The sequence below is a fragment of the Pleurodeles waltl genome, chromosome 3_2, assembly GCF_031143425.1.
Source record: "Pleurodeles waltl isolate 20211129_DDA chromosome 3_2, aPleWal1.hap1.20221129, whole genome shotgun sequence".
Classification (NCBI taxonomy): Eukaryota; Metazoa; Chordata; class Amphibia; order Caudata; family Salamandridae; genus Pleurodeles; species Pleurodeles waltl.
This window is the reverse complement of record NC_090441.1, coordinates 212,231,534-212,244,228: the sequence shown is the minus strand read 5'-3', so window position 1 is coordinate 212,244,228 and position 12,695 is coordinate 212,231,534. Positions and strand designations below refer to the sequence as shown.

Sequence of the window (12,695 nt, the reverse complement as noted above, 5' to 3'; positions counted from 1 at the left end):
AAGTACCTTACGCAATCTACACCTAGCTGGAGGGATGGTAGATATTGGAACCGTGCAAAGAAAACTGAATGTCCTGCGACCCCATATGACCATCTCCCTCCGGGAGAGACGGGGGGGGGGTACGAACAAGCATGTGTCCGGCCCCCGCAGGATATAACCTTGCCTCTCATACTAACACTGGTTCCGTTTACCTCTGGTTGGAGTCCAGCACCTCAGCATAGTTTGAGGCTTGTCCTGTTGTCAGATACGCCAAGTGCGGATTGTGCCAGAGTGGATTCAGCTCCCTGCTGCTGGAGGGAAGAAACCACTGAGGGCTGCAGCATGGCGCTCAGTGCCTACCTCGGAGCACCGCCCAGGTGGAGGGAGAGGTGCTCTTGTCGCATAAGCAGTCGGGAGGTCGGAGTCCCGGCTCCAGCCCATCCTTGCTGCAGGAACGGCTCTGCACTTGGCTGTGGATGAACCACACCTTCAGTCTGACCTCACGCGAACCTAAGGCGATGCAGTGCTTAATTTGTAAATGACGTGGTGCCGGTGCTCAAAGCCCTCCTCCTAAACACGAGGCTGCCGTAATTAAATCTGCCAGCGCTGAATACTGAGGCAGCGTAATCCTGAAGCCATCTCGGGCCTCTTCAATCCATTACCTCCCGTCCCTCCCTCGCCTTCCTTTTAACCAATGAGGCCTCCCGCCTCCCCTCTAGACCCTCCCTTCCCCTTTCAAAAACCCCCCCCCACCCTTATCCCCTCCTGTTCTTTTGTCTAGCCCACGCTAGACGGTTTTCTTTCCCTTTCTTACCTGCACGGCGGGGCCTGGAGGTCGTCGATGGAGGCACTCCTCGGGACGCGGAGCTCCGCGAGGAGTGCTACGGCTGGGGCGCGTCTTGAACGAGCAGCATGGTTGCTCGAGAGGCGTGTCCTGGAGGCCGGCTGACGGGGTCAGCCGGCCCTCTGTGGCTGGGACGTTGATTTCCGGGTTTCAGCGCCGCGGAGCCGCGGGGAACCGAGGGACTTCAATTCTGAGATGCTCTCAGGTAGGACGGGCGTTCGGCCCGTGGTTTTTATGTATTTGAGTGACCTCTTTAGGGATTGGTGGAGCCCTGATTGGGGGGAGGACCAGGTGCCTATATAGAGGGTAGTTTTTTGGGGTTCAAGTCAGTGATTATTTGTTTACCATGCCTAAAGTTCCAGCAAAGAGACGTAGGATTGTCTCTTCTTCCTCGGAGGAGGAGGGGGGTGAGGCTAGCATTACTACTCCTGAGAACTCACAGGTACCTGGCAGGGGTACTCCCCTCATGTCCAGAGAGGAGGTTCAGGATATGATTGAGGTGGCGGTGACCAGGGCACTACAAGCAGGCGTGGCCAGGACTGGTCAGTCTAAATGTGCGCACTCATCGGTAGCAGCTAGGAAATCCTCATCGGAGAGTGAGGATGAGGCCCCATCGACGTCATCTGGGGGGAAATATGTTTCCAGAGAAGATATGTGGGAAGTGATGGCACATGTTCGGGACAATTTGGGTTTCCCAGTGTTTCAACCTGCAAACTCGGATTCTCATTTATTTCCTCAATATAAGACACCTTCAAAGTTTGCCATGCCTTTTCAGGGACCTGTGAGGGATATGGTGTTTCGTGAGTGGAAGGATGTGGATAAGGCTCAGGTTCCACGATTCCTTCAGAAACTTTACTTACTTGAGGGTGAGGAGGTTTTGCCTCCTTCAGTACGCCTGGACTCTATTTTGGCTACTCTGATTGGCAAAACGGCAGTCAATCCGGAGGATTGTGTGCCTACGGATGCCACTGACCGTAAAGTGGATTCGGGTCTTAAGAGGGCTTTTGCTGCGGAGAATCTGGCGCTGAGGGCAGGGATTTATTCTGCTTATGCGTCACAGTCATTGGTTCAAGACTTTGATAATCTGGCGGTGGCTGTACAGGAAGGGGCGGAATGTTCGGAGCTCCTGGCTGGTATGGAGCAGCAGGCCAGATTGTTGGCTGATGTGTCTTCGGATGTGGTCCGTACTTCGGCTCTGGCATCTGGGTCTTTGATTGGGGCTCGTAGGTCCCTCTGGTTGCGTTCCTGGAAGGCTGATCCAGGGGAAAAGGCGGCCTTGTTGAGACTGCCGTTTGAAGGTCGTACCTTGTTTGGAGAACAATTGCCATCCATGCTTTCCAAGGCTTTTAAGGAACGGAAGCATGCCTTACCTTATAAAGGGGGTTCTTCTTCGGGTAAAGGGTGGAAGAAACATTCCAGATCTTCTCCTACTAGGGATGCTAAATCCTTTTCATTTAGGAAACGGCGTTTTCAGCCGCGTTTTTCACCTAAGAAGTCTGCTCCTGCGACCCGGGGTGGTTTCAAGAAGGGGTCCTGACAATCACTGTGGGCCTGGCAGAGGGCCGGTTGGGGGAAGGCTGAGTCACTTTCTTTCGGCTTGGAAGGACAGTGTAAACGATCATTGGGTACTAGACATTGTGGCCAATGGTTGTCATAGATTTTGTGGTGGTTCCTCCAGATTCAGGGGTACGTCCCACACCTCTGCCTTCAGAGGGGTCACGGAGAAGAGCATTATTGGACGGAGTGCGGGACTTACTGGTCAAGGGGGCCATTTCCCACGTTCCGCTAGACGAACGGGGTCAGGGCACTTATTCGGTCTTGTTTCTTGTGCAGAAAGTTTCAGGGGGATTTCGGCCGGTGCTCAATCTAAAGGAGGTGAATACCTGGATCAGGACAGTGCATTTCCGCATGCTGTCCATTCAGACTATTTTTCCATTTGTCAGACACGGGGACTTTCTGGTGTCACTGGATCTGCAGGACGCTTACCTACACGTACCGGTGGCAAGATCCTCTCAAAAGTTCCTGAGGTTTGCTGTGGGTCAGGACCATTATCAGTTTTGCGTTCTGCCTTTCGGTCTAAAAACTTCTCCTCGAATTTTCACAAAGGTGCTGGCTCCTCTAGTGGCTTTGCTTCATTCAGAAGGGGTATTTCTGCATCCTTATCTAGACGACATTTTGATTCATGCCCAATCACGAGACCTTTTGCAGAAGCAGGTGGTCCATGTTCTGGGGGTCCTGCAAAACCACGGGTTTTTAATCAATTGGGAGAAGTCAGACTTAGTGCCGTCCCAGGATCTGGTTTTTCTGGGAGCTCGGTTTCAGACTCTTCTTGGGATGGTGACTGTGTCAGAAAAACGGTTGGGTGTCCTACAGGCTTTGGTAAAGAAGGTATTGTTGCGGTCTGCTCCCCGAGCTCTTCTATGGTTGCGTCTGCAGGGTCATTTGGCGTCGGTGATATTTCTGGTTCCTTGGGCACGTTTCCATCTCCTGTGCTTGATGACATGGTTCTTGAGAAGGTGGACACCAGGGTCCGGTTCTCTGAAGGACAGGGTTCCAGGGTCCGGATTGATTCACAGAGAGTTGCAATGGTGGTTGGATGCAGACCACCTGAGGATAGGGGTTTCTTTATCGCCTCTGAGACCCGTGGTGGTGACGACGGATGCCAGCCTCTCCGGTTGGGGGGCATGGATGGGGTCGGCTCAGATTCAGGGGTTTTGGTCCCCTCGGGAGGCGAGTCGGTCGTCGAATTGGCGCGAATTGCGGGCAGTATTCCTGGCTCCGGTCCATTTTCAGGATTCCCTGAGGGGTTCGGCGGTTCTGGTTCGCACAGACAACTTAGTGGCCAAGGCTTATGTCAATCGGCAAGGAGGGACCAGGTCAAGGGCTCTGGTCAATCTAGTCAGGGAGATTTTTGTGTGGGCTCAGGAGTGGGTTCCTTCTCTCAGGGCTACGTACATTCGGGGGGTGGTGAATGTTCGGGCGGATCTGCTGAGCAGAGTGATTCCTTCCTCTCAACTTTTCTCTCTCCGGAAGTCTCTGTTTCAGCATCTGGTTCGGCTTTGGGGTCTTCCAGTGCTGGATGTGTTTGCGTCAGTAGGGAATGCGAAAGTGGATCGCTTCTGCTCCCGGTTTCGATGTCCCCAAGCATGGGAGGTGGACGGGATGTCATGTCCTTGGCCGCAGGGCCTTTTGTATGCGTTCCCTCCTTTTCAACTACTCAGGGCGTTTCTGTTACGTGTGAGGGATCTGGGGTCCAGGGTTGTCCTAATTGCGCCACTTTGGCCGAGGGCGAATTGGTTCCCCTTGTTGAGGCTGATGGCGGACGGGAGGATGTGGCCTCTGCCTCTTTGTCCGTCTCCCCTGGAGTTTCCCTGCCTCCCATTGGGGTCATTGAGAAGGTTACACTTGACGGCCTGGAAGTTGAACGACGGGGATTGACAGGTCTGGGGGTGCCGGTAGCTTTGAGTTCTACATTGCTGGCTTCGAGGAGACGTTCCACTTTGCTTTCTTATGGTAGACAGTGGAAGGTGTTTTCGTCATGGTGCTTAAGTCGTGAGTTAGATCCTACCTGCGCTTCTATCTTTGAGGTGATGCAGTTCCTGCAGGACGGTGCTCATTTAGGGTTGTCAGTGGCATCTCTTCGGGTGCAGTGGGCGGCTATTCAGGCATTCAGAGGACCATGGCGTAATCTTCAGGATGAAGGGCGCTTGATGCCGAGATTTTTTCAAGGGCTTGTTCATTTATTTCCTCGCCCGGTACGTTCTTTTCCTTCATGGGATCTGTCCTTGGTTTTGGATGTGTTGACGGAGCCCCCTTTTGAACCTTTGGGGGACTGTGATTTGCGCCATCTATCTTTGAAGACATTCTTTTTGGTAGCCATTACTTCGGCTCGTCGGTTGGGGGAATTGGGGGCATTGGCTTGTTCCTTTCCTTTTTGTAAGATTTTTCACGATCGGGTGGTTCTGGTTCCGGTACCTTCCTTTATTCCAAAAGTCAATTCTTCGTTCCATTCCCGGCAGGAGGTCATCCTTCCTTCATTTTGTCCGAATCCCTCCTCAAGGGAGGAGGTCCGTTTGCATTCGTTGGATGTACGCAGGGTTTTGTTGGAGTATCTGCGGGTGGTGGCTCCTTTTCGTAAAGGGGATTCACTGTTTGTTAATTTTGGTCCGGCTCGCAAAGGTGAAAAGCCTTCCACGGCTTCCTTGAGTCGGTGGGTTCGATCTTTAATTCTGTTGGCCTATTCCTTGAAAGAGGTGGTTCCTCCTCAAGGGATTCAGGGGAGATCTACCAGAGGCATGGCGGCTACGGTGGCGGAGCTTCAGGGGACTTCCGTGGTGGAAATTTGCAGGGCCGCCACTTGGGCTTCTCCTTCGACGTTTGTGCGTCATTATAGGCTGTCGGACTTGGGTAGTTTGGAGTCGGTGTTAGGTCACCGGGTCTTATCCTCTATGAGATAATGTTTGGGATGTTCTTGGTGCAGGATATTAAATAAAGGTCTTGCAACTCGATGTCCGTCTCCTGTGTGTTTTCTTGCTATGTCTCATTGGTTAAAAGGAAGGCGAGGGAGGGACGGGAGGTAATGCTTCCATTTTCTTACGATAATGGCATTACTCCTAGTCCTACTCCCTCGCCTTCCTTTTCCGTTCCCTCCCACCCTCCCGGTACGGACTGTCCGAGTTGCAGCTTGGGCTTGGTTTTTGTACAGGAGGGGATAAGGGTGGGGGGGGGGGTTTTGAAAGGGGAAGGGAGGGTCTAGAGGGGAGGCGGGAGGCCTCATTGGTTAAAAGGAAGGCGAGGGAGTAGGACTAGGAGTAATGCCATTATCGTAAGAAAATGGAAGCATTTACGGCCACCCCTGCCCCTTGAGCTCATCCTGCAACTTTCTGCTTTCTCCCATTGTGACGCTTTTTAGTTGTTCCTTCTTCCGTCTTTCCCATATGTGTCTTTTGCTCGCAGCAAATGCTTGAGGCAGAAGATTAAGCCTCGTCCCTCACAAATAACTGCCGGTGCTCAGCACCGGAAACAACAAGTACAAATTAAGCACTGGGGCGATGACGCAATTTTCAGCAAGTTTTCCCCGCAGCTTCATAGCGCCCGTTGCAGTGGCATTGGGTGAGAATTCCTCTGCAGTTATTTCTGAGTTTAGGTAGTAAATATATCATTTTCTAAAGTATAATTTACAAAGCTGTGACGCCCAGCGCCCCTCTTGTCCGGCAGACAAGCCCCCACTCTGGTGGAGCAACATCTCGCAGCATCAGGACCACCCCGCGCTGCTGTGACGTAGGAAGGACTTCCTGCATTCACCGACCTCAGAAGAGCTCCTCTGAGGTACTTGCAGGGTTCGTGCTGCTCTCCGAGCACCCCAGCCTCTGCTGACGCCTTCAGCCTGGGTTTGCGGAATACAGATACCATATACATAGAAGCATACGTGCACTTTGTCATTCTGCCACGGACTCATTCACACATTAACCCACTCACTGTCCAGAATTAAACCCACACAAACTCAAAAAAACAAGAGCATGCAAGGAGAACTAAAAAATGCAAGTAAACCTGCCACTGCCTAAACATTGCTGCCCTGTGCTTGCAAAAATGAAATGTAGCACTAGGTGGCCATCTTGGAATGGTACTTGGTATAGTATAAACGTAGCACTAGGTGGCCATCTTGGAATGGTACTTGGTATAGTATAAACGTAGCACTAGGTGGCCATCTTGGAATGGTACTTGATATAGAAGCAGTGGCTTGCTGGTGCGCTATCAAAACCATCCAGGGGCGCCGCACACAGTTTGGGAACCAGGGGCTGTAGTTTTATTGTGTCCGAACTGGAAATAGCTTGCTGTGCCCCTCTGGTGGAGTGCCCTGCGCCCATTCCTTGCTGTACCTCTCTGCTGGGGTGCCCTGTGCCCGTTCCATGCTGTACCTCTCTGCTGGGGTGCCCTGTGCCCGTTCCATGCTGTACCTCTCTGCTGGGGTGCCCTGTGCCCATTCCATGCTGTGCTTCTCTGCTGGGGTGCCCTGTGCCCATTCCATGCTGTGCCTCTCTGGGTGCTCTGTGCCCATTCCTTGTTGTGCCTCTCTGCTGGGGTGCCCATGCTGTGCCTCTCTGCTGAGGTTCTGTGCCCATTCCATGATGTGCCTCTCTGCTGGGGTGCCCATGCTGTGCCTCTCTGCTGGTGTGCCCTGCGCCAATTCCATGCTGTGCCTCTCTGCTGGTGTGCCCTGCGCCCATTCCTTGCTGTGCCTCTGCTGGTGTGCCCTGCGCCCATTCCTTGCTGTGCCTCTGCTGGTGTGCCCTGCGCCCATTCCTTGCTGTGCCTCTGCTGGTGTGCCCTGCGCCCATTCCTTGCTGTGCCTCTGCTGGTGTGCCCTGCGGCCATTCCTTGCTGTGCCTCTGCTGGTGTGCCCTGCGCCCATTCCATGCTGTGCCTCTCTCCTGGGTGCCCTGCGCCCATTCCTTGCTGTGCCTCTCTGGGTGCCCTGCTCCCATTCCATGCTGTGCCTCTCTGCTGGTGTGCCCTGCGCCCAGTCCATGCTGTGCCTCTCTCCTGGGTGCCCTGTGCCCATTCCTTGCTGTGCCTCTCTGGGTGCCCTGTAGGACGGACATCGGAAGTCTTGTCGCTTTCCAGTGCATTGCCCCTTGGCAGACCGCCTCCAGGGGTTCGGGTGGGTCCTGTGTTTTCTGAACACTGTTTGAAGCTGTGTTTCTTCTCCCCCTCAGGTTTCTAGCGTGAACACGACTCATCTCTGACTGGAATTCTTCGTTTCATTCCTGAACCAGCTGGAATATTTATCGTGACTACAACCACTGGCCATGGGTCGCCCTCTGCGGAGGGCGCCAGCGTGTCTCTAGCATTTGTTTTTGTACATAGAAGTCATTTTGTGATAGTTTCTATTTTATCTTGTTTTTATTTTGTGGTTGGAGGTAGTGAATGGAAGGAGCTCCGTGGGAATGTTCGGAGCTCTGACAAAGGGACCAAGTGACGCTACTTACAAGGGATGCTGTTTTTCATTTTCTTGTGCGGGTCTGAACTGTGAGTTGTGCTTGAGCGCCCCCTGGGGGGCAGGTATGGGGTGGCTCTCCCTGATTACCTGCTGGTACGAGTTCTTCACTGCCTTACACGTGCTCAGGGTGTGCGGCGCGTGCACAATCTAGTTTACAGTCCGGAGAAAACACTAGTGCAAAGCCAAGGATGAAAGTGTGGACTTGCCCTGCCACGGGTGGCGCCTGCAGGCGCTCTTGACTGATCACGGCCTCTAGTGGCCTTAGACTGAAATTACCCCTCGCCTGGGGATGCTGCAGGTACCATGGGACCACCTGGGGGTCCCTACAATGAAATAAGTCTCCTCAATGCTGGGGCAACACAGGGGCCATGAACTACTTGCTACCCCTCCCCTGTGCGGGCTGTCCCCCTCCCCCCCCCCCCTATTCCATTGCACTTCCACAAGAACTTCAAGGACCAAACACTAAACATACCCGCCTAATCTGCCCCCCCCCCCCAATTCTGCCCGTCCCTTGTAAATCTGCAGCACCCTGTAACCCTCTGCAATATACCATTCAATTGACCCCAGACTGAGTTTACCTCTCTTCTAACGTCCCTTAAGGTGGGGTGGGGGTGGGGGGGGGGGGAGAGGGGGTGTCTTGTACTTACAAACTAGACACTTCCGACTTGATGTCTGCTCCACTCCTCAGCTTTCAGGACTCCTACAGGAGTTTATTCTGTGTCTCCCCCAACCCCCCATGACAGGTGACGCACCCTGGTGGGTGGCTCCTTTGTGCCACGGAAGGCCTTGGGCATAGTTGGGCACCCCTCCTTTCAGCAGACCAAAACGTGGACATTCCTCAGGGCAACCCCCTAAGGGTTCTTTCTCCACAACTGTTTCAAGCGTCAATTTTATTCTAAGTGAACTTTAAGCCAAAGCGTCTCAGGCTGGTGGCTGCCATGTCACATGTGAGGGAGCCGGGGCCTTGCTGACGTCACTGGCACGTGAGGGCTGGCTGCCTCTCTGCTGTTCTGGTTAGGGGAGGTAAGTTGTGACCTGGTTATGGTGACCGGTCTGCCCCTTGCACGCGCTGAAGGGTCCTGGAGCTGTGCTCTGATGGGTCTGCCCCTGGCACCCACTGAAGGGTCCTGGAGCTGTGCTCTGATGGTCTGCCCCTGGCACCCACTGAAGGGTCCTGGAGCTGTGCTCTGATGGGTCTGCCCCTTGCACGCGCTGAAGGGTCCTGGAGCTGTGCTCAGATGGGTCTGCCCCTTGCACCCGCTGAAGGGTCCTGGAGCTGTGCTCAGATGGGTCTGCCCCTTGCTCTGATGGGTCTGCCCTTTACACCCGCTGAAGGGTCCTGGAGCTGTGCTCTGATGGGTCTGCCCCTTGCACCCGCTGAAGGGTCCTGGAGCTGTGCTCAGATGGGTCTGCCCCTTGCACCCGCTGAAGGGTCCTGGAGCTGTGCTCAGATGGGTCTGCCCCTTTCTCTGATGGGTCTGCCCCTTGCACCCGCTGAAGGGTCCTGGAGCTGTGCTCTGATGGGTCTGCCCCTTGCACCCGCTGAAGGGTCCTGGAGCTGTGCTCTGATGGGTCTGCCCTTTACACCCGCTGAAGGGTCCTGGAGCTGTGCTCTGATGGGTCTGCCCCTTGCACAGATGGGTCTGCCCCTGGCACCCGCTGAAGGGTCCTGGAGCTGTGCTCTGATGGGTCTGCCCCTTGCACCCGCTGAAGGGTCCTGGAGCTGTGCTCAGATGGGTCTGCCCCTTGCACAGATGGGTCTGCCCCTTGCACCTGCTGAAGGGTCCTGGAGCTGTGCTCTGATGGGTCTGCCCCTTGCACCCGCTGAAGGGTCCTGGAGCTGTGCTCTGATGGGTCTGCCCCTTGCACCCGCTGAAGGGTCCTGGAGCTGTGCTCAGATGGGTCTGCCCCTTGCTCTGATGGGTCTGCCCTTTACACCCGCTGAAGGGTCCTGGAGCTGTGCTCTGATGGGTCTGCCCCTTGCACCCGCTGAAGGGTCCTGGAGCTGTGCTCTGATGGGTCTGCCCCTTGCACCCGCTGAAGGGTCCTGGAGCTGTGCTCAGATGGGTCTGCCCCTTGCACCTGCTGAAGGGTCCTGGAGCTGTGCTCAGATGGGTCTGCCCCTTGCACAGATGGGTCTGCCCCTTGCACCCGCTGAAGGGTCCTGGAGCTGTGCTCTGATGGGTCTGCCCCTGGCACCCGCTGAAGGGTCCTGGAGCTGTGCTCTGATGGGTCTGCCCCTTGCACCCGCTGAAGGGTCCTGGAGCTGTGCTCAGATGGGTCTGCCCCTTGCACCCGCTGAAGGGTCCTGGAGCTATGCTCAGATGGGTCTGCCCCTTGCACAGATGGGTCTGCCCCTGGCACCCGCTGAAGGGTCCTGGAGCTGTGCTCAGATGGGTCTGCCCCTTGCACCCGCTGAAGGGTCCTGGAGCTGTGCTCAGATGGGTCTGCCCCTTGCACCCGCTGAAGGGTCCTGGAGCTGTGCTCAGATGGGTCTGCCCCTTGCACCCGCTGAAGGGTCCTGGAGCTATGCTCAGATGGGTCTGCCCCTTGCACAGATGGGTCTGCCCCTTGCACCCGCTGAAGGGTCCTGGAGCTGTGCTCTGATGGGTCTGCCCCTGGCACCCGCTGAAGGGTCCTGGAGCTGTGCTCAGATGGGTCTGCCCCTGGCACCCGCTGAAGGGTCCTGGAGCTGTGCTCAGATGGGTCTGCCCTTTACACCCGCTGAAGGGTCCTGGAGCTGTGCTCTGATGGGTCTACCCCTTGCACGCGCTGAAGGGTGCTGGAGCTGTGCTCTGATGGGTCTGCCCCTTGCACCCGCTGAAGGGTGCTGGAGCTGTGCTCTGATGGGTCTGCCCCTTGCACGCGCTGAAGGGTCCTGGAGCTGTGCTCTGATGGGTCTGCCCTTTACACCCGCTGAAGGGTCCTGGAGCTGTGCTCTGATGGGTCTGCCCCTTGCACCCGCTGAAGGGTCCTGGAGCTGTGCTCTGATGGGTCTGCCCCTTGCACCTGCTGAAGGGTCCTGGAGCTGTGCTCTGATGGGTCTGCTCCTTGCACCCACTGAAGGGTCCTGGAGCTGTGCTCTGATGGGTCTGCTCCTTGCACCCACTGAAGGGTCCTGGAGCTGTGCTCTGATGGGTCTGCCCCTGGCACCCACTGAAGGGTCCTGGAGCTGTGCTCTGATGGGTCTGCCCCTTGCACCCGCTGAAGGGTCCTGGAGCTGTGCTCTGATGGGTCTGCCCCTGGCACCCGCTGAAGGGTCCTGGAGCTGTGCTCAGATGGGTCTGCCCCTGGCACCCGCTGAAGGGTCCTGGAGCTGTGCTCAGATGGGTCTGCCCTTTACACCCGCTGAAGGGTCCTGGAGCTGTGCTCAGATGGGTCTGCCCTTTACACGCGCTGAAGGGTGCTGGAGCTGTGCTCTGACGGGTCTGCCCCTTGCACCCGCTGAAGGGTGCTGGAGCTGTGCTCTGATGGGTCTGCCCCTTGCACGCGCTGAAGGGTCCTGGAGCTGTGCTCTGATGGGTCTGCCCTTTACACCCGCTGAAGGGTCCTGGAGCTGTGCTCTGATGGGTCTGCCCCTTGCACCCGCTGAAGGGTCCTGGAGCTGTGCTCTGATGGGTCTGCCCCTTGCACCTGCTGAAGGGTCCTGGAGCTGTGCTCAGATGGGTCTGCCCCTGGCACCCACTGAAGGGTCCTGGAGCTGTGCTCTGATGGGTCTGCTCCTTGCACCCACTGAAGGGTCCTGGAGCTGTGCTCTGATGGGTCTGCCCCTGGCACCCACTGAAGGGTCCTGGAGCTGTGCTCTGATGGGTCTGCTCCTTGCACCCACTGAAGGGTCCTGGAGCTGTGCTCAGATGGGTCTGCCCCTGGCACCCACTGAAGGGTCCTGGAGCTGTGCTCTGATGGGTCTGCCCTTTACACCCGCTGAAGGGTCCTGGAGCTGTGCTCTGATGGTCTGCTCCTTGCACCTGCTGAAGGGTCCTGGAGCTGTGCTCTGATGGGTCTGCTCCTTGCACCCACTGAAGGGTCCTGGAGACGTGCTCTGATAGATTTCGTCCTTGTACCCAGTGGAGGGTCCTAGATTTACGTAGATCTGCCCCTTTCACCCAATGATGAGTCTTGTAACTTTATTCCTAGTTTGGGAGGGGGTTGGAATAGGCCCCCTCCTTACCTCTGAGGCTGATGTAAGTTCAGTTAGCCATTCATTGTGAATTTTAATCTCGACACTCCAGCAGCTTGGCCCACCCCCAGGACTAGGACATGCCTGACCCTGACGCAGCGCATGGCCGTGCAATAAGGTACTCCTGACTGCTTGCTGCAAACCGCAGGCGCTGCCCCCATGAGTCTCAGGGATTACGCCGGCGGGGGAGTGTGGGTGTAGAGGTTTGATGGACCACAATATTGGGGTGCCTAGGACTGCACCAGCAAAGGAGGGTGGGATCACCTCACAACCCCCGTGCCTTAACCTGCAATAAAAAGCCAAACAATAATAATATCTTGATCTATCCGTGCTGGAAAAGCTTGAAGTTTTGTGATCATCTCAACTGTTTGTACACTTTTCTACCTGTTTTGTAATCCAAATATTTTGTATGAATTTTTTTATATAATCAGTAAAAACTGGTTCATTTTGTAAAAAGGCTTTGTGTCGTCGTAACTGAGTTTCTGGTTGGATTTCAAGACCCTTGTGGGCGGTAGGACGTGCAGGGGTTACGCTAACGCATTTCAGTGTGATGGTCTGCATCACCCTACTGAAATGCATTGTTGCGCATTTATAGCGCCTCTTCAGCAACTGCAGCGCTGTTATTTAGCACCACACTGACTGAGCAATTGAAAGCTGTAAGCCAGCAGTTCCCAACCTTTTCACTTCTGTGG

General features: G+C 55.4%; 1 protein-coding gene across 1 annotated transcript in view; it reads left to right on the top strand.

The window, feature by feature from the left end:
• The window catches only part of LOC138286706 (gap junction gamma-1 protein-like), a 37,194-nt gene extending 24,732 nt beyond the window's left edge, over positions 1–12,462 (top strand). The window contains exon 3 of the mRNA XM_069227209.1: positions 7,540–12,462. Within this exon, the coding sequence (XP_069083310.1) occupies positions 7,540–7,547 (8 nt within the window). The 3' untranslated portion in view covers positions 7,548–12,462. The remainder of the gene's footprint in view (positions 1–7,539) is intronic.
• Positions 12,463–12,695: the final 233 nt, after the last annotated feature.